Genomic DNA, 20,605 nt, shown 5'->3' on the forward strand with positions numbered 1-20,605 from the left:
ATGAGTAACGTGTGCAACAAATTTTGTAGCCATGGCCATTATTTCTGGGAGTTAGAATTTCCACAAACAACAGAGTTAAAGATCTGTGCATGGTGAACATAATTCACATGAAAGAGGAGCTTATGTTTCTGGGAAAGAAAGAATGCTTCATGTGCAATGTTATAATTTGCTGTTTGTCAGTTTTGGAAACACATGAAGACCTAGATGTAAGTTTAGAGAGCTTCAGACTACTGCACAGAGTTGCATGGGGTTTGTCTCTATCTTCAATATAAGAAATATATAGCTGCTGTAAATAAATTGCTAGACTTAGTAGCATAATGCCACACAACTAAGTTATGATGAATGTTCATTACATAAATACTCACCACTGAAATTCTGATAACACGATTTTCACATCTTCTCCATTAATGAACATATTCTCTTCATTTAAGAGCCAAATTGCATAAACAAATTGGTTGTAGGTTGGTGACATATCTTGAAAGAATGGGCCTTATGAATGTTAAGGCACAGTGCCATCCAACTCACTCTTCTTCTTAACATTGTTGTGAAAAACTTAATTTTGATGCCTAGTGGGCAATCCAACCGCTTAATACTCAAGTCCAAATACATTTTATCAGATAGGATGCAATACTTCTCAGCATCCCTTGTTTCAAAAATTTTAAAGGAAAGCTGCTGCCATATTCAATGCAAAAGTTTGATTTGTCATGTGACAGTGATGTCAGACATTATATTGCTGCTGGCATAACTTCAATCACATGATAGCAAGATGTGTGTGAGTAAATTTGATAGCTGCCAAATAATTGTGGGTTCTAAGCATATTGAACATGTAGGCCCTTTGATTGCTAGAATTTAGGATAAAGTTGTTTCCTCAACCCAGTCTAGCTCATTTGCCTGTGAGTATAATATTATTCTTTCTTTCTTTCTTTAGTCCCTTGTCACACGTCTGTGCTCGAAGAGGTGTGTGTGTGTGTGTGTGTGTGTGTGTGTGTGTGTGAGGGAGGGAGGGAGGGAGGGGGTGGCACATCGTTCAAAGACTTGGGAATCCTTGGTGGCTATAGCTCATTAGCAAAGTTTTGTTCTTCAATCTGGTTGTACAAGAGTTTGCTACTAATACTCACATGAACAGTTTATGCTAAGACTGTGTATATTGTCCTGGTTGGATTTGTTACAATTTTGGCAGCTTTAAACTCACAGACAATAAGAAAGTACATGTATCCATGTTGCATCTAGATATCAGCCTAGTGTTCCAGCTACAGATTCCTATTCGTCTTTTTCCCCTATCTTACTCTCTTTTTAAACAACAGTGAGAAAGCACAACAAGAGCAATATTCTATGGGCAGTTAAGAGTCACTGAGCTTTACAGGAAATCATGACCACAATGCCCAACAACTGCAACAGTTCACCCTGGTTTTTAAATATGCACTCACAATATTTTGAAAATTCAACCCATTGTGCACTCACTCAGGAAATGCGTACCAAATGATCTTATCTATTTCAACATGGGCGAATAAATGTTTTTGTGCAGTGTAAATTTTTGTGTTGTTGCTTTAAAAGCAGCTTGCTTTAAAATTGCGCACATTCACAGGTAAACAGTAATTTGTAAATTTGAAGTAGCACTAATCTGATGAATGTCTGTTAAGAAGTTCGTCTGACAAACCGTTACGCATTTAGCTATCGGCCAAAGCCAAAACACACACACACACACACACACACACACACACACACACACACACACACACATATTCTTTCACATAAGCAAGCACACCTCCATCTCAAACAGGAATGCATTCCGGTTTGAACTGCTGCAGATTTGAGGAAGGCTTTGGCTGAAGCTAAATGTGTAACAGTCTCTTCAATCTGCCTGTCGTCAACTCATTGTGTTGTGTTTATGGTGAGTAGCAATCTACTCTTTTCCTTACATTGTTGAAATTCCAACTTGAGAGTTAACACTCTTTGAGATCTTCTGATTGTTTTAGCATTTACGTGATTTGCAGTTTGTATCGCCTCTGAAACAAACATTTTCTCAGAATACTCCTGAAGTTCCCCCCTTGTCCACCTTGTTTATCAAAGGACTCCTCTGTGCCATCTGATTTGTGATCTGATCTAACCCAGCCATTTCCAAATAACTCTGTACTATTCTAACTAACATGCACTGAGTTGTATCTACCAAGTAAATACACTTAATAATTAAACCAAAAATAGTAACAACATTAGATGTTTTAATTTCATTTGTGACAGCGAAAAAATACTTTTACAGCCTTTTACAAACTCCAGCCTTAAACAACATAAAGTATTAAACCTGTGGCCCCAGCTTGTATCGTTCTCCTGACAGATCAGGATGATGCAAACAATATTTTTGCAAAGATACCAGGATACGTTGTTAGGATAAGGAATAACTCTACAATTTAAAGAAAGAGACAGCTTTCTTTCCTTTTTTACCTTTTTTTTGGGGGGAAAAATAGTCCATGCCGTAAGTGACTGTTCTCTCTTTCCATGCAAAGTCACTGAGGAAGTACAAATATTAGTGAAACAATAAAATCAGAATAGCGTATTTATAAACTATCACATTAAAATAATTTCTACAGCCTGCCTAGATAAAAATAAATCATAGTTAGTTCCAAAAACCATGATTTGTACCTAAAATATTGCCTACATACTATAACTGACTAGATAAATACAAAATATAAACATTATCAGGCTTTGTAACAGCTTTTAAAGCCGTGGAACTATTGTTTTACTGTCGTTTTAGAGGCCACAGTGGATCTATCTTGCTCAGTGGATCATCTGACATATCTTTCCCAATGTCCAATTCTGTTACATCTTTTGATTTCACTTTAAAATTTTCACGTGAATACCTCCTGCGCATCTTTGTCCCAGAAGCATCTGGCTTTAAGTTGAATCGAGCAGGATCAATCAAGAAGAACGGTGTTGATGAAGGAGACGGTGGAGAGACCAAGGGGGAGGTGCGACCAGAAGAATTACAAGAATTATCAACGCTACTGCCAGCACTGCTAAGAGGAACTTTTCTTTCAGCAACATATGGATTCTCATTCTCTTCAGTTTCTTGTTGTTGTTTTGCTGCATCTGAAACACAATACAAAATTTGAGTAGATCAAAATATGAACCATGCAGTTAAACTCTACAGACATATGAGAAACAAGCAAATATCCTGTTATCTAAGTTGCATTTACTTTCTGCTTGGTAACAAGAATGCTTACTACAGGATATTATCCACATTATGCAACAAGTACATGAAATCAGCAGCCAATCGGCTTATATAATGTATCTGCATAGAAATTTGACCAGTCCATTCATACAGGGCTGCTTGTCAACCATACAACCTCTCACCCTAATTTATTTTTCCTGACAGCAGAAACCATCAACCACATTTCCTGCAACTCTCACAATTCATAGAAAGATTTAACAAAAACCTTCAAAACTGAAAATTGCTACAGCAAGAAGAAAGGTGACCATGTATTCTTGCAAAGAAAACAAAGCACCCTGAAGAGAATGCATTACAAAGAGTCACTGGGCTGTGAAGCCATCTGTTTTGTTAGAAGAAATAAAACTAATGAACAGACCTTGCTGCCAATGAAAATGAGCAAATGCACCTAACCAATAAAATATTTATCATTTGTTTTTCAAAAGCATGAACACGATAGTGGAAGGAAAAAAAGTCATGCACTGGAAGATGGAGCATTCCAATTCAATTTTCACGAAAATATTTGGTAGTTGTATTAATTTTTTACTGAAATTAATGACTGGCTCTGTTAATCCCCAAAACCATATAAACTGGGCCTTATATAGTTAGGGTTTTACAGTATTAACAGTTTTCAACACCCAGCAGAACATGGGTCTTTTCCCTCCCAAAATAGTGCAAACATTTGTGAAATGTTGAAATTGACAGCACCACTGTTTTCATCCTTCATTCTTCAGGAGGCAACCTTTTTAAAAATATGTTTAACATTGCATCCTGTAATTTCAGGGAAATAAAGATCTATAGAAAATTCAAGATGGAGCGCAATATACACAAGGCGTGCCTGAAAGTAAGTACCGTTTGGAAAAAAAAAACCTCATATAATCATTTTTATCACACGAACATTTGTTTTTATAAGAAAGAGAATTTCTTAAACTATTTTCTATGCAGTTGTCACCATTGCTGTGACATTTGCCACAGCAGGACGCCAACTTTTCTATGCCCTCTTCATAGAAAGGTGCCATTAGTGAAGACCGCCACTGCTGAATGCTGTTTCTTGCATCATCACTACTGCCAGAGTAGCTTCCTCCTAGATCACGGTTCAAATTGAAGATCAAATGTTAGTCAGAAGGTGCGATATCAGGGCTGCACGGAGGGTGATTGAACTGCTTCCAACCGAATTGCTGAATAAGGTTTTGAGTGACACCATGCGCATTGTGATGAAGCAAAACAATGTCTTATTTGAGCATTCCACACAATTTATTCTGAATTTTACAGTGAAGTTTTCTAAGTGTTTCACAGTATCATACCACATTGCCACATTGACAGCTTCACCTCTGGGAAGGAACCTAATATCTGTAATCAGAAAATGATGCAAAAAAAAAAAAAAAAAAAAAAAAAGTGTTCAGCAGTGGCTGCCTTCACTGGCAACATCCCTTCTACAAAGAGAGCATAGAAAACCTGGTTTCTGCTATGACAAATGTCTCAACAATGGTGGCAACTATGTAGAGTGTAAGAAATTCTCTCTCTCATAAAAATAAACTTTCATTTCAAAAATGTTTTTATGACTTTTTTTTTCCAAACTGATGTTTACTTTCCGGTACACCTCATAAATGGCATATCACAACTTACCAAATTGCCTTTTTTGCTGCTCAGCATCTCTTTTATTTGACAAGCAGTGATCCATCTTCATTTGTATAATGTAACTCAAGGAAAAGTACTTATGACCAAAACTAGCAACTTGTCCTGGTTTTGCATGGGCAGCACTAAGTATCTATGCCTGAAAATTTGTTTGTGTTAAGTCTGAGTATCATAGTAAACCATATCGAAATCCCTACAGTAGTTCCTGCAAATGTTTCAAAACATGACACCGATGGTACCTACTCATGGGTTCTACTGCAACAAAGAAAAGTATCCGCATTCATTAAAATAGTTGTTTTCAAAATTGCACAGAATGTTCAAAAGAAACAAAGATGAACACATCACAAGCAGTTGCCTCTACAGTACCAATTTCACTTTCAAATATTTGCATACGTTTCACAATTATTCTGACACAGAAACTTTCATCATATCCTCAGAAGTTTGAAAAAAAACATTTCTTACTTAATGACAAGAGCATCCACAGAACCACATCATCAGTTCCAAGATACAATTATGCAAAGAGACAAGGAGCTCTGAAAGTAATATAAAAATCTCTGTCCAAAATATAATTTTTGTTTACCACCACAGAAGGCTACAGTAGATCAAAATAAATTACATAAAAGGGGCAGATGGACTTAACACTTCTGAACCTGGAGGTGTTCTGTGGTTGGCAATGTTAACACATCTTTTTCTTACCCTCATATTCCTCCTTTATCCCGAAAGCCTCAGATTGACTTGCTTTTTTATGTCACACAGTTGGCTGTGAAAGATAACTACTCACCTCGGCATTATACCCTAGATGAAAATTACAATATAATTAATTTAATTCTATACTAGAATGAATTCCAGCAGAATGTGACAAAAACCTCAAGTGGCAAAGAATATTCCTGTTATAACATTCGTGAAAGATTATCTGATCATATTGAGTTAGCAGTAAACAGGGTGAAGCAGCTAAGTCATAACACCCCTTTATCTCCCCATCCATAATAGATACAAAGATGCCGTTTGGACAGTGAATGGCAGGGACAGTGGCTACTTGAATACATCACATTTCATGTTTGTGCTATTTTTTATTACAGAGATATGAGGCCATCTTTGATTTTCTTAAACGGAACCTTATGTTAAATTTTAGCATAACATGATGGGCTTAAAAAGATGGTTTCAAATATGTGTATATCATAATATTTATGCGAATAGTTTTTGGGACACCAATATGTTCCCATATCGTATTCGTCCTTCGGAGCGGCGCTGTCCAATGTGACCTTTCCTGTTGACCACTGAGGAACTTAATGGGGAAGGCATTGTTTTCCTGCTTCTCGATAATGTCGCAAGGTGACACACGAGATAGCTGGGGAGAAGGGTATAAATGTGCTGCTGGGGTAATGAGACATCGCATTTCCGTCACAGTTTCTTGGAGCAGACATGTACACCAATGAAGAAAAGTTAGATATGCTTCTATTGTATGGTGAAAGCAGAAGAAATGCTGTTAGAGCAATAAAGTGACGTGGAGAGCTGTATTCTGATTCCGAGCGTCCAATGTTTTTTCAATGGGTGCTTTTTACTGATGAAGCGACTTTCACTAACCATGGTAATTTGAATTTGCGTAATATGCATTAATGGTCAATAGAGAACCCTCACTGGCTTCGACAGGTACAGCATCAGCAACCGTGGAGTGTTAACGTGTGGTCTGGCATCGTCGGAAATGTCATTGTGGGGCCGTACGTCATTCCAGGTATACTAAATGGCAATAACTACGCACAGTTCCTGTGAAACATTCTGCTCATTTTGCTGGAAGAGGTACCATAACTACGGGTCAGTGCATGTGGTTCTAACATGTTAGCTGTCCTGCTCAATCTTCCCGCGTGGCTACAGAGCTTTTAAATTAAAAGTTCCCGGAATGTTGGATAGGACGACATGCTGAAGTGAAGTGGCCAGCCCAGTCTCCTGACCCCTCTTGATTTTTTTCTGTGGCGAGCAATCAAACATAAAGTGTACGCTCAAATACCGACTACGCCAGACGATATGAAGCAATGTATCACCGAAGCGTGTGCTGATATCTCACGTGACACCTTCGCAGCTGTTCACAAATCCTTCGAACGGCGACTACAAATGTGCATTGCAGCAGAGGGGGAAGCAGTTTGAACACATGCTTCAGTAAAATTTTGTATCATGTACAGTATGTATTTTGCATCTTTATGTGTATTTGATTTGTATTGTGATCAATAGTAAATATTTTCAAATAAAAAACAAACACATACGAAATAATTGTGACCAATAAGGGCCTCCTCATTTATATTTGTATTTACTTAAAATGTATTAACACCTTGTAGTATTTTAATACTGTATGTTGTCTATTATTTTGGTATCACAGTTTTCAAATAACTGATAATATTTAGGTGACATCAGAATTAATTTTTGCACAAAATATCGCAGTATATATTACTATTGTTGGGTAAATGGGCGTGATTGTGTAAGGATGGATTCGCGATGCTTACAATGTACTCTACACAACAGGAAAGGCTGCATTGGACAACGCCGCTTCAAAGGACGAACACGATACGAGAACATATCTGTGTCTCAAAAACTATTTGCCTAAATGTTATGATATTTGAAACCATCGTTTTAAGTCCACCATGTTATGTTAAAATTTAACATAGGGTTCCATTTAAAAAAAAACCAAAGATGGCCTCATATCTCTGTAATAAAAAATAGCACAAACATGAAATGTGATGTATTCAAGTAGCCCCTGTTCCTGCCATTCTCTGTCCAAACGGCATCTTTGTATCTATTACAGTTGGGGATATACAAAGGGTGTTATGACTCAGCTGCCTCACCCTGTATAAACAATGAATGCATGTGACAACAAAGAGCAAATGTGTGCAGACACCTGCTCACACACTTCCATGAGCACTTAATTGTCCATGTGCATGCTAAAACAGATGAAGAAAAAACACACACACACACACACACACACACACACACACACACACACAGAGAGAGAGAGAGAGAGAGAGAGAGAGAGAGAGAGAGAGAGAGAGTTCTTAAGTTACTGATCTACCACACACTAATGTTATTTCATAGTCTCTATTTTAAAAAAATGCATTATATAATTGCAATCATGCTCTCTTTAAGTCACGTTATCGCCTGTGCATTTCGGTTTCCTCCCATTCAGTGAAATGTAAAGCATGGTCGTATCTAATGATGTACTCTAAATGACTGCAGCTAAGCAAGCAAGGAAAGTTAGCAGGGGCTAAAGCAGGTACAGAGTAGAAGCTACCTAACCCCATTTTCTCGAGTCCTGATTGTAGCTGGCTAAGAGCAGTGGGTGGCCCGAGCAGGAAGTCTTCCGAAGGATGTCGTGTATGGCACTTTCCCCCTCGGCTGCGCTTGTCCTCAAATGTTGAACAACTTGTCAGGATTCCCCCTGAGAGCAATATGTAAAGCTAAGTTATGAATAAAGCATGATAATCACTACTGTGTATACAGGAAATACTGTTACTGGAATATAAAAGACTAATGAAATCTGCTACATTTTGCAGTGTTGGCCATCTTTTAATGTCCAAACCACATAAAAAAGGCAGGTTGCAAAAAGTAATTAAATGCCCCAGATGAGAGTAGCATTACAAAAGTTTGCACTTGGGTAATGGAAATATTATTTTCCATTACTTCATAGGTAAGCTGTTGCAAACTTACAACATTTAATTATTTTTTGCGGAAAGCCTCTAATGCAAACCATCTTAGCTACTGCCACTAAAACAATGGTTGTTTTACACATTCTTAAGGGAATAGGCTAAAACTATGAAACACTAAAAGAAAACTCAGATCACAAACATCATTTGCCAAACCACCTCCCAATATGTCCAGGTATATTTCCAACTAGAACTCACATATCGTGCTGCATTTTATAACTGAGAACCAAAGCATATACCTGTTCAGCAGACTCAGTTACATGTGGGTAAACACACACTGTTTCCCAGTTCCATTAGGACTGCTTGTGTGAAATTCCAAACTGCACTGCTATCTTGTGGCATGTTGTGGTGTTATGATCTTTGAAGTTTCAACAACAGCAATGTAAAAGATCAAAGCACTAGCATTGCTGTGGCAGGGGTCCCCGCCAAAAACATAACAGTATGAGTCTGACACTCATCGGAAAATGGTGGTGGAGCAATGAGGCAACATCAAGTTGTGTGTTAAGTTTTCCATTTCCAACACCAAATAAAACAACTTTGTTTATTTGTTGAACAAATACTCATGATAAAATGTCAGGATATTTCTTGAAAAAGACCACGTCAATTACGTTTGACTGCCTGAGGCAGTAACTACACATTATCCAACATCCCCCTCATTAGTTAATAGTTAGCACCCATAACTAATAACTTCACTGTCGCTACTAAAATTCACAAGGTACACACCTTACATAGAACAGAAATAGCAAATACAATCTGAAAAATAAGACAGGCCATTTTTGTTACATATAATGTGTTTTATATGAGTACTATATAATTCGGAAATACGGGTAAGAACAACTTTAATTATATACAATGCATTTTACACGAGCAATCAGTTTAAATAATGTAATTACCGGTAATTAGATACACAACTACAGGATGGCTATAAATTTTCATCAAGCAGGGAAATTATTTACAGGGTTTATTGGAAAACATCAATACCAGAGTAATTTTTATACTTTTATCAGGCAGCAATTGTTGATCAAGTGAAACATGTATTCTTGAAATAGCTGCACAATAATATGGAGCTTTATTCTAGTGCAATGGTTCCCAATCTGGCATTAATTAATCCCCTGAGGGATAAAACGAAATTTTCTGAGGCATAAACACAAAAGGGTTCATTGCATTTCCGACACAAAATGACATTATTTGTTGTTTCAGTTGCCTGTGTGTGTGTGTGTGTGTGTGTGTGTGTGTGTGTGTGTGTGTGTGTGTGTGTGTGTGTGTGTGTGCGCGCGCCCGTGTGTGGTTAATGAAGGCCTTAATGGCCGAAAGCTTTATTTGTGGTAGTCTTTTTGTTAAGCCTATCTGCGACTCAGCATCTCCACTATATGGTGAGTAGTAATTTTCCTTTTCACAATACTGTTGCATTCCATCCTGGGTTTTCAATTGTTTGACATTATTTTTTGGAATATCATTACTATTATCACTATTCTGTAAGGCTGTGATACTGCAAGTTACCAACATTTACATTTTTTTGTTTCTAATGTTAAAATTAACACGTAAAAAAATGCACTGGAGTTTCCAGCAGGTGAAGCGAATGTATGGGCATCATCTTCACGTAGTCCACCCATTACACATACTCTGTAACATCCATTTACAGCAGTAAAATTGAGACATGTATTTCACATATGCTTAAATATCTCATGAAAATGCCTTCTCTTAGTTGCAGGTAGTTTACAATGGACCATAAATAGCTTCACCACTCACTCCGCAACAATAAGTGAACAAATTGACTGCACAACACAATAGTAACTACGTAATGGCTACTATTTTGCTGTATGGCATTTTCAAAATGAAACTGTTCAAACAAAATTCTTTTTTTATTCTCAGTTTTGATTACAAAATGGCTCTGAGCACTATGGGACTTAACATCTTAGGTCATCAGTCCCCTAGAACTTAGAACTACTTAAACCAAACTAACCTAAGGACATCACACACATCCATGCCTGAGGCAGGATTCGACCCTGTGACCGTAGCAGTCCCGCGGTTCCGGACTGAAGCGCCTAGAACCGCACGGCCACCGCTTTTGATTACATAATAATGTTGAGGATGGTACGTGGAGAGGGGTACTAATATCTGACTGCACTCAGGGATAATGATGTGAGAAAGGTTGGGAACCGCTTTTCTAGGGGGTACTGTTGATTTTTTTTAGCTGTAAATAAAGTTGTCAATATCCCTTCCCAAGGAAATTTTGTACAATCTTAAGCTGTCAAAGTAAAAATATTAGTTATAATTATTGAGCAGAGAGACTCTTATTTATTTACATAATATAATATTTAAATGGTTTTCAAGAATGCACCAACGCTGCTTTTCATTGCATTCACTTTCATTTACTTGGAAACAATAACAAAATGAGAAATCAAAAGAAGAGAACAAAGTACAAAGATTATTTCAACCACTGAACACAATTCTGACATTAACAAACGAATGGGTGAAACACAAATTAATGTATCATTATATTCCGTAATGATTATAGTGTCACAGAAGAAGCCGAGTACCACCGTGGTGTAGTGATTATGATACTAAACTTATGCATGGAGGGACACGAATTCAAAACTCACCTGGACTGTATAATTTTAATTTCTATATTCGGTTCGAGTACATTCTAGAAGTATCCACAACAGTCAAGCAGCATTGTACTGGAATGTTCTGTAGCTGTATATATATTGTATGTGTTCTGACCTGAGGCAGTTCGCTCTGTGCTCTTGTATGTGCAAGTGCTGAATAAACCTTCGTTAAGTGAATTTAGTATTCATCATTCATCTAACTACACTGTCTTCTATGTGACATTATTCTGGTGGAGGCGCTGGGTATTGGAACTTGTGATAGTGCACATTATCGACGACACAGTGGCTCCCATCAGGCCATGACAGAGCCGCCGTTTACGTGGCGAGAAACCCGAGTTCGAGCCATATTCAACAGATCGCAATCTACTGGAGACAGAAGAAAAAGAAGAAGAGGACATCGCGATGACAGCAACGGCATGCCACCACATGAGACATCCTTCCGAGTTCTGGTGACGCTGGGCCAAGATCAAACAAGTGGCTTAAGGTATATGAGCGTATAGCCAAATTTAACAAATGGGATGAGACCGTGTGTTTGGCGAATGTATTTTTCTACTTAGAGGGCATTGCCAAGCAATTGTATGAGAACAAAGAGAAGTTCACAAGCTGGGAAGTATTCCAGGTGGAATTGCACAAGTATTTCAGTGACACACGATGACAGAAGTGCAAGGCTGAAGATAAATTAAAGTGCAGGACACAGCATCCAGGAGAAACTACAGTATCCTACATTCAAGACGTCTTGGAGCTGTGGAAAATAGTGAATCCTAGAATGAAGGAGGGAGATAAGGTTCCACATCTCATGATGGCCCTTGCTGAGAACATGTATCAAACCCTATTCCTGAAGGAAGTTTCGACAGCAGATGACTTCATAAAATGGTGCCAATATATCGAGACACTGCATCAAAAAAGAATTACATGCAAGAAGTTTGAACGGCTTCCAAACGTCGTGGAGGAAGCAACTGATTTCACATGTGTTCGTCAGATAGCGAGAGAGGAAGTTCAGAAGGCACTTTGATTGCACGGCAAGCAAAAAACCGAGATGCTTCAAGAGGTCATAAGGGAGGAAGTGGAACAGACAATGAATTCAATCTCTCATCCTTCATTTCACTTTAAAATGATGAAAACGTTGAGTCCAGGTGAAGTTACATTCCTACAATGCTGCATGAGGAACCTGTTTTGGCACCAAGGAAGACTGATGTCTAGAGGACCCAGGATAACCAACCAATATGTTTCCACAGTGGATGACAGGGACATGTGGTGTGCTATTCTCGAGAAAGGCAGCGGATATTTGAGAACGCCCGCACCAGAAGACAGCAGACCAATCTTATGATGCCAAATCTGGGACGACAAAGATGAACAAGAAGATATGGGTGCAGGACAACATAGGTCACCACCACAGCAAGCTAGCCGCTGGAGAGGACGCTCCTCAACAAGCTGAGAAAGGTCTCCATCACCGTTTAGAAGCTCCAGCTGATCACCTAGCCACCACAACCTGGATAACTAAAGGGTGCGACCTTCCTTGGAGGTGAGGCCGCCGAAGAGAAAATCCTCTGCCGTCGATCACTACAAAAATGATAGGAAACTACGTCCATATTCTCATGGATGGCCGACTAGTGCTAGCTTTTGTGGACTCTGGAGCATCATATTCAGTCATTTTGGAGAAGTACCGCGCCAGTTGCAGAAAACCGTATTTGTTAACAGCAAAATGTAACTGCTGAAGGTGGCTAATGGGAAATATGTAAAACCTACAGGAAAATGTACCATTCGTGTGGGTATAACTGGCCATACACAGTCCTTAGAATTTATTGTCTTACAAGAGTGTAGCCATGACGTCATTCTCAGATGGTACTTTTTGAATGCTTCTCAGGAAATTATAGATTGTGGTCGCTCAGAAGATTATGCTAGACGAGATGAGATACTATGGACAGGAAGATACTCATCCGAGTGTGTGGAGACTATGTGTGCTGGATGAAGTAATCATTCCTGCAGTCAGCACTAGAAAGGTAACTGTCATGTGTCATGCCATGCATCAACCCATGGAGCTTGTAGTGGAATGTAAGAGAAGCATACCACTGAAGAATAACTTGGTCATCTCAGACTCTGTCGTCTCATTTAAGAATGGATTCGGTGAATTGTGGATAGTTAACTGTTGTCGAGAACCACAGATCCTTCCAAGACGCATGTGCATAACAAACGCTGAGCCGTTAATTGAAGAACAGCTGAATGCCTTGGCCAACATGCTATCAATGTTCATCAATGTTGAGCAAAGCAACTGGGATGAGGTGCTACCTTTTGTGATGTTTGCCTACAACACCGCCAAACAAGACACCACGGGATTTACACCCTTTTTCCTGGTGCATGGGCATGAGGCGACTATGACGATGGACGCTGTGTTTCCGTTACATCCTGATGACGCCAACAACAGCAAAATTGGCCAGGTGTTGACCAGAGTTGAGGAAGCTCAGCAGTTAGCTCAACTCCGCATACTGCAGGCTCAAGAAAACGATCGCCGAAGGTATGACGCGAGCCATTGCTCTGTTATTTACCAGCCTGGTGACCTCGTCTGGATCTTCACTCCTGTTTGGAAGATTGGTGTCTCTGACAAGCTCCTCAGGAGCTACTTTGGACCTTGTAAGGTTGTAAGACAGTTGTCTGATGTTACTTATTAAGTTGAAGATTTCGACCCTGACACAAGACGACGACAAATCAGAGATACGGTCCATGTCCTTCAAATGAAGCCCTACAAGGGTCCTGCAACCCAGGGTAAATTCAAAGCTCCAGTGACAGGCAACAAGCGGAAAGGTGATGAAGAGCGTAGCGGCAAAAGAATTCTAAGATGATCATTGTCAAGGCGAGCATCAGTCATCAGGAGTTGGAGTATGCAGGACCTATGACTCATTCCCGGACTAGGACAACGTAACACCGAGACGCTGTTCTCTTTAAAGAGGGAGCAATGTCACAGAAGAAGCTGAGTAGCAGTGTAGTGGTTATGACACTAAACTGTTGCATGGAGGGCCATGAGTTCAAAACTCACCTGGACTGTACAATTTTAATGTATATATTTGTCTATATTCGGTTTGAGTACATTCTAGAAGTATCCACAAATGTCAAGCATCACTGTACTGGAATGTGCTGTAGCTGTATATGTACTGTATGTGTTCTGGCCGGAGGCAGTTCGCTCCGCGCTCTTGTATGTGCAAGTGCTGAATAAACCTTCATTAAGTCAAGTCAGTGTTCGTCATTCATCTAATTACACTGTCTTCTATGTGACAATAACAACAACACTTTTGTAGGTGCATTTAAACTTACACTCTGCAACTTACTGTAAGGTATATGGCTTAGACTATCTGGTATTAGCAACAGTTGTCCCCTCTCCATTCCCTTCAGAGACATTGCACTGATGAAAATGATTAACACCTAAATAATGTATAGAAAGTTCTGGTCGAGAATAATGAATTTTTTAGGAGTAAAGGAGACGATCTACCTAAAGGCAGAATTGCTGCATTGTCGACAGATACACACAAAAAAGGTGTGTGTGTGTGTGTGTGTGTGTGTGTGTGTGTGTGTGTATGTAAGCACTCCCCCCCCCCCTCCCCTGCACACACACCTGTCTCCCTACATTGGGTTCATTTGACTGCCAGCTCTTTCCTGGCCCATAGTGAGTGTACTGGGGAGAGATGGGGATGCAGTGTGGGGTGGTGGGGTGGGGTGAGGAGAGAGGCGGGAGGCAGAGAGGGTATTGGGGGAAGGGGGGGGGGCGCACACACACACACACACACACACACACACACACACACACACACACACACACACACACACACACACACACCACTCCTTTCCTTTTATCCTGACCCAATACGTGTCAGCTAGTTGCGTTCTGCCATCTCATGCCCCAGTCTGTATAATTGAGTGCCCAGCTGTCTGTCACCTGCCTCCTCTATGTGCACCCCAACTAGCCCACAGACAGCTTCCCACTCTTCCACAAGCTGCTGGACGCTTCCCCCCAAAATCCTCCTTGCCTCTTGCCTCTCTCCATCCCTCATCTCACCCCACCCCACACTGCACCCCCACCTCACCGCGGTACACTCACCATGGGCCAAGAAAGAGCTGGCAGTCAGATTAGCACAATGTAGTGAGACAGGCATGTGCATGTCAGTGAGTTTGTGTGTGTGTGTGTGTGTGTGTGTGTGTGTGTTTGTTTTCTCCTGTAGCTTGAGAAAGAAATTATATTCCAAAAACTAGCAAAGTAAAGCTCTGTACATTGTGTGTGTTTATCTGTCAACAATGCAGCGCTTCTGCCTTTAGGTTTACACTAAATATTTTCACATACTGCCCTTATATCAAGTTTCACAACTGTATGCAGTGTGTGATGTTAACATAGCAGGAATATCTGCTTTTCAAGGTCTTTTGCCATTGTCTGGTCCAAACCCAAATGAGAAAGATGATTACGTTATGCCAAGTGAGAAAGTTGGAGAGTTGTAGAGTTTTGGCAACAAAGTAGAAAACTGCTAATGACATGCATTGGGCAGGGGTAAATAACCTAATAATCTAAGGGAGCCAAGGTCTCCATGCAAATAGGGCCATTAGGGGCTTTGATGCTACCTCAGTTAACATTTAGTGGCATCTGTCCTCCATGTTAAAGGCAGGGATTACAGATGACAATACAGTGTGTAGCACCTGAAGGAGGTCATTGGGTTGTCGTCATACAATCAAGCAGAAAAACTGAACCAACAACTTGGCTGCACACCAAAATGCACATAATTAATAATCCACTTGTCTAGCAGAGCTGTAACAATGCCTTTGTCTGCAGGTAAGATAAAAACATCATGCTCCACCATGAGAGATTGCAAAGCAGACCTCTTTGCTGCTGTAATATTGCTCTTTAACTAACATGTCCTTGTCAATACACAATATCCTCTCCTAACCTCCTTGGAAACATCACAAAGCACTTTAAAAGCAACTGTTTGACAGAACTTGAAAATCAACAACTGGAAAATGTCTGGGCATTAGTGCAAATTAAAACCTTTTCCTGGCATGAGTAAAGCTGCACTATCCAAAGATTTCTTGTGAGCTGTATCACCAAACATAGATATGTAATTTGATTATTGCCAAGATAAAGAAATTCTGCTTAGAATTGGTTAAACATTAGTGGGAGAGTGTTAGGGATATTTGATGACCTGTCATTGGTTTTTCACTGCTGATATTGTCTGTTGGTGGTCATCTTTAGCTGTGTGATGGTGCTGACTGTTTATGTTCTGTGGTGTACTTGTATGTGCACCATATTTTAGTTTGTGTGTCAGCACAGCCCTACTCACTAAGGGTTTACACTGCCATGCACAGCAACCTCTCGTCACATCTATGCCTTGCAAACTGATGGGTTTCACCTTTTAAAATACTGACAGTTGTCTAGGATGTTACCCAGCTGCAATCCTCTATGTTATTTGATATGCTGAGAGCCACTGAAGTTTCACATTTTTATGCAGGAGAATATGTACAGTTGCTAGAAGAATTTAGATAAGTTTCACAACAGAAGAATGAGAGTGCAATGTGCACTTTAGTTTTTGTTGGGGTGTCACCCATAATGTTGTCAGAATGTTTGCCACAGTAAGCCATCATATTAATTCTCCTGCCACTGATCACATGCAATGAGCTGGCTTAGCTTCTGTTCATGACAGGATGCACACTGATAGTTTGATTTTGTTTCTACATAATTATTTCAGTTTCACTTAGGATTCCTGAATTTCACCCACTGTACCAAGAGTGAAAGATAGCAACAATACTATATGGACTTTGGGTTCTTGCACACTATTTCAAAAAATGCTAATGTACAGGCTGATCTCTGAATTATTTTTTTTTTAATGAACTGACACTTTTGAGGTGTGCCTCAAAAAATGAAGAAATAGGGGAGAAGCAGATCATGTTGCAAAGTCGGATGTTTTATTGCCAACATAAATTTATCAGAAATTTGTGAGTGTTTAGTAATAGTCTGCTATATAATTTTCAACAAATAAGAAATGAGTGTTCAATCCAAAGGTGCCGTACATCTTTTGAAGATGATCCATGTGAAAGTCAAAGTCCATTTTTATATTACGGATTAAATGTGAAAATAAATGACAAAAAAACTGATTTTGTGCACTCTTTTGTTACAGTGCATCAGGTGTGAGTCCACAGTGCTATGCTTATAAATGAAAATAGAACTGAAAAAGTGGATGAAGGTTGGTAGTTCTGGGCTATTTGTAAGATAGTATATGGCCATTTTTTTTTCTGGGATGTAACACCGATTCTTCTTTGCTTTACCTCACATAGGGTTAGGTAATAAATGGCAAATACTATGGAAGTCTTCAGGAACAACTACATGAAAGAGAAAGAGAGAGAGAGAGAGAGAGAGAGAGAGAGAGAGAGAGAGAGAGAAGACTTCAATAAAGTAGTCCATGGAGCAACAAATAGGGACATTGCAGATGATCAGGTACCGCAATTTAGGGATAGAATCTAATCACTGGCAAAATTGTAGACAAAGCACATAGACCTAAAATGGGACGACACTTATAAGTGTACTTTCTATTTTTAAAAAAAGTCCTTCACTTCCAGTTTAGGAACTTTACATTTAATGTAAACTGACAAAATTACAAATTTATGAAACAATATCACTTACAAACAGGTATCAGAGACACAGAAGATGCACTAACAATAAATGTAATGATTTCCTGATTTCAGATTCATGGCAGCAAACTGATATGTAATTGAGAAGTGTATACAATACATAAAAATGAATATTTGTTTGTCTTCTTATGTGTTCCTATAGCAGTCATCTCATTACATTCAAATTTTCTTGTGTGGTTGTTTGCATGCTTACAAAGGTTTCTGTGGGAGTAAGAACTATCTATTATTCATAGGGCTGGGGGTGAGAAGAGGGTGACATAGAAGTTTATCTCAGGAACACCTGGAGCAATTTCAACCAAATTTTATACACATTTATTTGTATAATCACAATATCGTGGTGATAATGTAACCCAACCACCACTAGGGGTGTGGGATGGGGATTAGAAGATGAGACATGCAAAAATATTCGGCTAAAGGCCAATATTAGTATCAAATCCACAGTTTATGAAGTCGCTAAACTTACTGGAGACTGTCACAGTGATATTTCACCCCTGGAGTTTGATGTAAGGGAAGGTAAGGGGTCGGGTAAAAGCAGTGACATATCAGTGTATCTCTGTAACACCTCAAGGAATTTCTGCCAAAATTGTCACATGTATCACCTGCTATCAGGAAAATTTCTTCCCATGGTAAGACACCCCTAGTACCCCTATGGGTACGTATGAAAAGGCACGACATAAAAGCCTAACTCGAGAACATCTGGAACAATTTCAACCAAATTTGGTTTACACATCTCATTATATGGAAAAAAAAAACCTGTGTGAGTAAGATATCACAATTATTGCTAGGACTGGGGTTGGTGATGGGAAGGGGTGTCTGAAAATGGCCAATTGGTATTTATTTCCTGTAAATGTCGACTTAAAGACATGAAGCACAGTCTATCTCTCATTTTTGGGTTCAATGTATCAATCACATTGTGGAAATGAGCACTGCAGTAAGTCAGTAATTTTGCCAAGATGTTTTTAGGCCAAAGACTATGCCACACAGTTCAAAACCACAGATACATTGAATGTCCTCTCTAGAGTTGCACAATTCAAAAGAAGCAAAGTATCAGAGTGTTGCCAGCAACAGTAATTTTTCTTGAAATGACAATCAGTTACTGGCACAATTACGTTTCCTCAGAAATCAGATGAAACTGCAGGGTAGAAATTTGTTAAAAAAATGGATGAAGTATGTGGCAAAACTCACATTAAAGACCAAAATACGCTAAATCTGCAGAGCAATGCTTCATCTATATTTTCAAAATGGCTACTGGACATAGGAAATGGAAAAGTACAGGTAGATGCCGACACCAAATATATTTCATCTCCATTGATTTTTCATGTAATTGTTTCATTGACCAAATAATTAATTCAGTACGCTTTCCCATAAACTGCCACCAATTGCAAAACTCACCAATTGTCCTGCAAAAGTACAATTTTGGCAGCAAGAAACACTGACATCAAAGTTATCAACTACACTAGTTATGAACAAATTGCGGATGAGTCTGTCACCGACAAATTGATTGATAGTATGAAGAATGTGGATAAAATTTTAAAATGTCCAATCGAGTTTTTAAATTTGTTGACACTTTCTGGTGTGCCACCACACAGATTGTCAATCAAAATCATTGCACTATTAATTTTTTAGCACTACATTAATCTACCATGATTGTGCAATGGAGCCAGGCTTGCTGCCAAAAGTTGTTCCATACATAATTGCAGCAACAATTCTGAATGGTAAGTCAAAAGGAGAAAATGTGCTTATTCCACGCATTCCCATCAATTGATTCCAAATGAGTGCAGTTCCTAATTTGCCTTATATTCTTAATGACCTTCAACAAGGTATAAGTTCATTTGCTTCTGGAAAGTCAATGGTTTTTACATATTCAATTGATACATTGCATGCTCATGAGTGGAACAGCAAATATATATATATATATATATATATATATATATATATATATATATATATATATATATATATTTGCAGAATATGGGAAGATCAAATGTAGTGTGTACCCCAAAGCATGTGACTGAACTTTTTCTTATTTAAAGTAACACACAAAAATCACTGTCATTCATTTCAACAATGGAAAATCCAGGATGGAATATAACAATATTATGAAAAGGAAAGTTGCTACTCACCATATAGCAGAGATGTTGAGTCGCAAATTTGCACAACAAGAAGACTTTCACAAATAAAGCTTTCAGCCATTAAGACCTTCATTAACAACACACACACACACACACACACACACACACACACACACACACACACACACTGGAGAGAGAGAGAGAGAGAGAGAGAGAGAGAGAGAGAGAGAGAGAGACAGAGAGAGAGAGAGAGAGAGAGAGAGAGAGAGAGAGAGAGTCTTTTTCCTGTGCCTATCTGTGACTCAGCATCTCTGCTGCAGGGTGAGTAGCCACTTTCCTTTCCATAATACAGTCTTTCATTTATTTTGTATGTGTAAATGTGTCTGGTTTGTAAATGTACACCTACTTAGAGAGAAGAAGTAGCTTTGCAATACGTGCCTGGCACAGCTAATAAATTTTAAAAATCATACAAGAGTTGCTTTCTGAGCTAGACTTAGGGATGGTTCAGAAATCCAGACTGAATATCAAACTTCTAATTGAAGCAAAGGAAATATAACAAACATCTTAAAGAATAAGATAATAGAGGTACTGTTGCTGTAACATAATTTAACGAGCAAAGTGACAATGTTTCAGTTACTGCACATTTGTGTAACTAGAGGACGGAATCTCCATTGTTAGTATACAGCTAAACAAATATAAAAATAAATACGGCCTAACATTAATTTTACAATGGAGAAGCAA

At 38.9% G+C, this 20,605-nt stretch overlaps 1 protein-coding gene across 3 annotated transcripts in view; it reads right to left on the reverse strand.

Moving 5' to 3' along the window:
- Positions 1 to 2,199: 2,199 nt before the first annotated feature.
- LOC126481221 (tyrosine-protein phosphatase non-receptor type 23-like) overlaps positions 2,200 to 20,605 on the reverse strand; it is a 158,706-nt gene continuing 140,300 nt past the window's right edge. Inside the window, exons 18-19 of one of the 3 annotated variants that reach the window (XM_050104824.1) lie at positions 8,115 to 8,261; positions 2,200 to 3,084 (exon numbers count right to left, since the gene is read on the reverse strand). In XM_050104824.1, the coding sequence (XP_049960781.1) occupies positions 2,735 to 3,084; positions 8,115 to 8,261 (497 nt within the window). In that variant the 3' untranslated portion in view covers positions 2,200 to 2,734. The remainder of the gene's footprint in view (positions 3,085 to 8,114; positions 8,262 to 20,605) is intronic. The other 2 variants (XM_050104826.1, XM_050104825.1) reach the window with 2 other exon arrangements.

This window comes from Schistocerca serialis, chromosome 5 (genome assembly GCF_023864345.2).
Source record: "Schistocerca serialis cubense isolate TAMUIC-IGC-003099 chromosome 5, iqSchSeri2.2, whole genome shotgun sequence".
NCBI lineage: Eukaryota > Metazoa > Arthropoda > Insecta > Orthoptera > Acrididae > Schistocerca > Schistocerca serialis.